The sequence below is a fragment of the Lactuca virosa genome, chromosome 5 (genome assembly GCF_052849685.1).
Source record: "Lactuca virosa cultivar CGN04683 chromosome 5, Lactuca_virosa_CGN04683_v6, whole genome shotgun sequence".
Taxonomy (NCBI): domain Eukaryota; kingdom Viridiplantae; phylum Streptophyta; class Magnoliopsida; order Asterales; family Asteraceae; genus Lactuca; species Lactuca virosa.
In genome coordinates this window covers 296,256,591-296,262,914 of record NC_136430.1, presented here as the reverse complement: position 1 = coordinate 296,262,914, position 6,324 = coordinate 296,256,591, and the positions used below count along the sequence as shown (strand labels likewise).

General features: G+C 40.1%; 1 protein-coding gene across 1 annotated transcript; it reads right to left on the bottom strand.

Moving 5' to 3' along the window:
- Window positions 1-4,871: 4,871 nt before the first annotated feature.
- On the bottom strand, window positions 4,872-5,477 carry LOC145112944 (uncharacterized). Its single transcript, XM_079049054.1, has one exon. The coding sequence runs from the start codon at window positions 5,475-5,477 to the stop codon at window positions 4,872-4,874; it is 606 nt and encodes a 201-aa protein (XP_078905180.1).
- Between the last annotated feature and the right edge of the window lie 847 nt (window positions 5,478-6,324).

Sequence of the window (6,324 nt, the reverse complement as noted above, 5' to 3'; positions counted from 1 at the left end):
TATTATGTTATTGATATCAAATTTGAATTGAGTGGGTGTGATGTAATTAGTCATACTACTCCTCCATGAATCATTATTGCTAATGAAAATTGACAGTTTATTCTATTTTCTTCTTTTTTATAGTTTATTTTAACATATTTAACATTATTATTATTATTATTGCATTGCATATTTTGTCACGTGCTTTATCTTCGATCGTATTGAGTACTTTTTATTTTGCATGAGGTGTGTTGCGGGCTTTTGGAGTCCTGTTGTAGTTGCGGATTAGCTTGTTGTTGGGTTTGGTGGGATTGTGAGAAGTTATTGGGCTTTGTGGATCCATCGTGGAAAAATTGGGTTTGGCTTGTTGGAGACTTTGATGAAGTAGGCTTATGAAGATGGGTCATGGACTCTTGAAAATGGGCTTGGACTATCCATATTGAAGCTTGAAGATGATTGGTCCATTTGAATCATGTGAGGTGTGGAGGGGACCAAAGGATTCTAAGGTAGTGGGGTGGAGTAGTGGAAAAAGGAGCCAATAGTATTTCAACATCATTTGCGAGGGTAGGGTCTCACCCGCACAAGTTTACGCGGCCACCCGTGCAACTGCATAGTTAGGGGCATTTTTGTCATTTGGCTCATCATTTACCTTGGGGGTTACGTTTGGCAATATCACTTCGATTTTTCGACCATTGGAGCACCTTGGAGGTGCTTTTGGAGAGCTAGAGATATCATCTTCTCATTCTTCTAGTAATTTCTAATTTATTGATGTTAAAACACTTTTATGATTATACTCTTGTTGCCATGAGTGGCTAGTTGGTTTATCTCGGTTGACTTGGGCTAAAACCCTTGGATATTTGTGAGTTTTGAAGCATTCATGTTTTGGTTATCATTTGTCTCATGTTTATGATTCTAGTTCATAATTCTTATGCTTGTTTAATACTTTGAGCATGAGCTTGGTACTTCATAAGCAATTGTTAGTCTTTTTCTTTGGTTTAGTATTGAATCATTGAATTTGCTTTAAACAAGGGCTTTATGATGGTATAAATCATCTCTAGCTTATGTATCATGACTCCTTTATGGATGTATGAGTATTGACATCCTCCAGGAATTGGCAATTCCTTCATTCTTAAGGCTAATCAATTCTCTTGACTCCAATTGCTTCAATTGGGTTCTTGATTATGATTAAGAAGGTGTGTTATGGGCTTCCGCAACCTCCATACTACATTTTAGGAATTTTGGCATATCATGCTTCATGATTTATTTAACCAATTTGGGTTGAATGATAAACTTACTTATTGAATCCTAATGATAGACAAAAAAATGTCCATTGCGTTGAATTGCCCTGGTTAACCAATTTTCTCCAATATTTGAGCATCTCACCATCTTAAAAGTGACATTAGTGGTCCTTTTTGGTGTATTTGCAAGAATAAGAAGTTGGAGAGCAAGCCTTGGATGTGGTTGAGCTTCAAGATCCTGAGTCTACATCATCTTGGGAAGCTTTTGGAGGTAAAAAGCTTCTACCTTGCTGATTCTTTTGGTTATTAGAGTTAGGGTTTGCTTTAAGATCACTTTTGGGTCCATGGAACCTCCTTTGTGAGTTTGGGCAACTCCAGAGGCTAGAAATGCTAGATTGTAGTCCCTTTGGCATGTTAGAAGCATAAAATGTGATATTTTTATGGGTGTGAAGCCATGCATGAGTTTAGGATCTTTAAGTGAGCTTTGATGGACTAAAATGGATATTGTGCTCCCAAAAGTCATGTTAAGGCATAAAGTTGCCAACTTTATGCCCTAAGACGCTTATTTTAATCGAGATCTGGTATTGGAATTGATTGCCTGCATGGGTTAAGAGCCAAATGGATGTTTGGGTTAAGTTGGGCAGTACGCCGAGAGTACCAAGGTGTACGCAGCGCGTATTGTATGGTGGGCTAGTACGTTGTGTGTTCCTGGTTTACGCCTCGTGTACGCTCCCAGTGAGCTTTTAGGCTTGCGTTGGGCTTTTGAGTAGTTTAGGAACTATCTAATTTTTGGCCCTTGATCTGTTAGAGTGAATTGGCCTTTGAACTTGCTAATGGACCTTAGGTGGTATTTATTGGGCCTTTTGGGCTTTGTGGCCCATTATTGCTTTTGAACCAAGGATAGTTAGGCCCATTAAAGGAGAAAGGCTTTTAGGCCTTATTTGAGGAGTTTGGTGTAGCACCTGTTTCCTGGTATGTATTTTATTTAAGTAATTTTGCATTTTTGGCCTAGGACTCGGCGAGTTGAAGGCCCAACTCGTCGAGTAGAAGCGGGATGAGACGCGGGATTTAAGTGATGGACTCGTCGAGTCGGGTCCCGGACTCGACGAGTAGGCTCTGTCTGGACAAAACCCTAATCTGAGGGTTTGCACCCTATTTAAACAACCTTATACAGCCTCCATCGTCCCTTTACGCTCCCAGAAACCCTCTATAGAAAACCCTAGCCGTTGTTGAAGCAATCTAAGTCATTTTGGTGGATTTTGGTGTTGGTAGTCTTAAGAAGGAAGGAGAAGAGCTTGAGGAAACAAGAGGAGACCAGAGGGGTTCGAGTTTGTGCTTCATTTTCAGTCCTCAGAAGGTATAAAGTTGCTAACTTGCTTGTTCATTTGCTAGATCCCATTTTGTGGAGATTTAGGGCTTTTATAAGCCATTTTAGGTAGTCAACCATGAATACAAGCATGGTTGGGGACAAGGCTTCGGATCTAGGTCCTTAGATGGGTCACAAGGCAGAAAGTGGGTGCTTTTACACCCAAGAAAGACTCCATGCAACCCAAGAGCTTGTTTTAGGACCTTTTGGACTCAAAGTCCCATGCATGCACGTAAAGTTTGTAACTTTATGTGCTAGAACGATTGTAGGAGCCTAGATCTATCTTTTGGTCATGAGTTGTACATCAGAAATCGAGGATTTAGGGTGTGGACGTTACCAACTCGGCGAGTCCGTTCTTGGGACTCGACGAGTCCAAGGCTTTGAGTCCCATATCTGTTGAGGGTCAAAAGAACTCAGTTGGGTGTTAGAAGGGTTGCAACAGGACAGGAAGAGTGACCCAACGCATTGGACTTAGTTTTAGACCTGGAGTTCATAGGACTCAGCGAGTGCTAGAACAGACTCAGCGAGTCCAAGGCAATCTCCCAACCCTTGAAGATGAACTCGACGAGTTGTTCCTACAACTCGGCAAGTCGAGGACAGGACGTGTTCTTAGGATGAGGATGGACTCGACGAGTGTTCATACCACTCGGCGAGTCGGATGAAGGTTCATCTGAGGTTGTGTTAGAAGGAGAACTCGTCGAGTCATTGCTAAACTCGACGAGTAGGGACGTGGAGGAGGACAGTTGAAGAGATAGGGACTCGACGAGTTGACGACCCAACTCGGCGAGTCGGGTCAACTGGAAGTTGACTTTGACTTTGACTTTGTCTTGGACTTGGTCTGGGGTAAAATAGTCATTTTACCCTAAGGGTAGATATCAGATTCTGATTAAGTGTTTTGTGGGGATTATAGCCGGAGAATTTCCGAAGCAGCAGCAGTCAGAGATTCCCCGCACAGATTATCAGCAGCTACTCGCTTGAGGTGAGTTACCTTTCAGTAGCGGTGGGTCTACGGCTACAATGTCGTCCTACCAGTAGGAGTTGTATGTTAGATGATTGTCTTTGTGACATTCATCTAGGGTTGCTGCTACCTGATATGTTTATGTGCTAGAATGTTATTTTATATGTTATATGTGATAGTGGTAGTAGGAGGTGAAATAGTCCTCGGATGTCGGTCGTAAGGACCGACGGGTAAGTCAAGCACCCCAGAATGGCTTGACCTGGGTAGTCAGGCACCCCAGAATTGTCTGGCAGTATATGTGTGTTATGTGGTAGTGGTAGGGGTGAAATAGTCCCCGGCAGTCAGGTGAAACAGACCGACGGGTAAGTCAAGCACCCCAGAATGGCTTGACCTGGGTAGTCAGGCACCCCAGAACTGCCTGACAGTATGTATTGTATATGTGTGGTACGGTGGGGGAACTCACGAAGCTTCGTGCTTACAGTTTACAGTTTTGGTTTCAGGTACCTCTTCAGCGAAGGGGAAAGAGCTGGCGCGGTAGCGGCACATCATACACACACGCATTGATTTTCCGCACTCGAGATATTCTGGGATTGTACTCTGACATGTTGCTATTATATGTTTTGGGTTTTCAGACATGATACATTGATTCACAAAATGATATATTGTTACACAGTTTTCTTATGAATGTTTTTATAACCCGTTAATTAAAATGAAATTTTTGGGCGTGAAAAATTGGGCTGTTACATTTGGACTTAGGGATTTTGGGCCCATGATTAGGGTCTGTGTCATAATTCTCATTTGGGTAATTTATGTATGAACAGTGTGAGATTGTCGGATCAGTAGCCGAGCAGTTAGTATTTATCAGAAGACCGAGGTGAGTCTATCACTATACCAATGGGTCGAAGGCACCAATGCCGACCCATTACTTGACGTGTGGAAATGATAGTTGTATATGTGTTTACTTGTCTGAAGACCCTAGGGGTAGCCCGTGGCACTTGTATGAAAGACCATGGGGGTAGCCCATAGCATGGAAGACCATGGGGTTAGCCCATGGCAGTCATATGTATGTTGCGTGGTATTTTGTGATTGTATGTTATGTGGTATTTTGGGAACTCACTAAGCTTTTGCTTACAGTTTGAATTGTGATTTCAGGTACTTCCGGTACTAAGGGGAAGGGCCCGGCTTCATGGTGCAGCATTCACTCTCCACTATTTTCCACACTTACTGATATTGATACTCTGATAATTGAACATGTTTAAGATGTAATGGATTTTGGAAACAATTTATGGAAGTAATTTCCTTTTTGAAAATGAAAATTTTTATTTGAATTTTAGGCTCTTACACCATTCTTAAGAACATCAACGTGATGTTCCCAGCTTTTCCCAAGAGAGTCGAGAAACTTCAGAACCAACTGAGATGAATGCCTGACGATTCCCAGCCCGCACATATCATTAACCAAGCAGTTAAATCTATTGAATGTTTGAGTAAGAGACTCACCTTGTTGAGCAAAGAAATGCTCATATCTCCAATTAAGGTTGTTAATGGTTGTGGAATGGACTTCTACAGTTCCTTCATAAGCCACTGTCAGCATATCCATCATCTCTTGAGTTGACTCACAATTCTGTACGAGATGATACACGTTATAGGGAAGAGAGTTTCTAATAGCAGCCATGGATTTCACATCAAGACTAAGCAGTCTCTTATCATCGTCATCATAACTCGTCTCTGGTTTTTGCTTCAAGGAGCCAACAGGAGCATTATTGACCATAGGTTGATACATAGGAATGTGAGGACCTTTTTCAACAATCTTGCGCATCTCATAGTCCATGGTATCTAGAACAACCATGGCCTTTGTTTTCCATATAGCAAAGTTGTGTTCATTGAAGGGAGGAATTTTGTTGAGACCAAAGGATTTGGGATTATTAGAAGTCGACATGATTACTTGAGGGTATCAAAAACTCGCTCTGAGACCAATTGAAGGTTTGTATCGATCAGATACACTTCAAGTATAAAGAACGACAGTAAACTTAATCTAAGAAAAACAAAGAACGGAAACTAAATAACATAGAGAGTTCTCCAAATTGTTCTTTCACCAATAAAGGGTTTTGTCTTCACCAAGAATACGGTTTGTCACCAGGACAATTACGACACCAATCCGTGTTATAGATTAAGGTTTCACCCTAATGTTCAATATATACTAATATATACAAGTATATCCTTTGATTGAATGGATTATATTTTATCTATACTAAGAACCGATCTTCATAACAAAGATATCGGATCTGCTATCTATTCTATACTTATCTATATCATTTCCTAATATACAAAAGATTACATAGAATAACTATACTACGCGCTGACGCTGATAGTATAGATGATGACGCTGACAGCTAGCATGTATGAGTGTTTGACTCATCAAATCATAAGGTATGACTTTACAAGTAGAACCCCACAATTCAACAAAAGGGACATAATTCTCATTTTTGTTGATAACTGCATTAACTGTTTTTTTTTTTTTTTTTTGCATTTACAACTGTTTATTGCCATCATTTTTCGATATAGAAGTGATTCATCCAAGTATACTTTCATTTCCTACATTGTTATACTAAATATTTTATAGAAAAGTTTTCATTGGATTGTACATAAAGTTTTTCCAGTAATTTTTGTCAAAACAAATCAAAAAAAATATGGGCTTATCTTCTAGTTATTATAAAAACTTATTGATAACCATTTAAGATAATTAAAATCATGATTATCGATATCATTTAATTGAAAATCTAAAA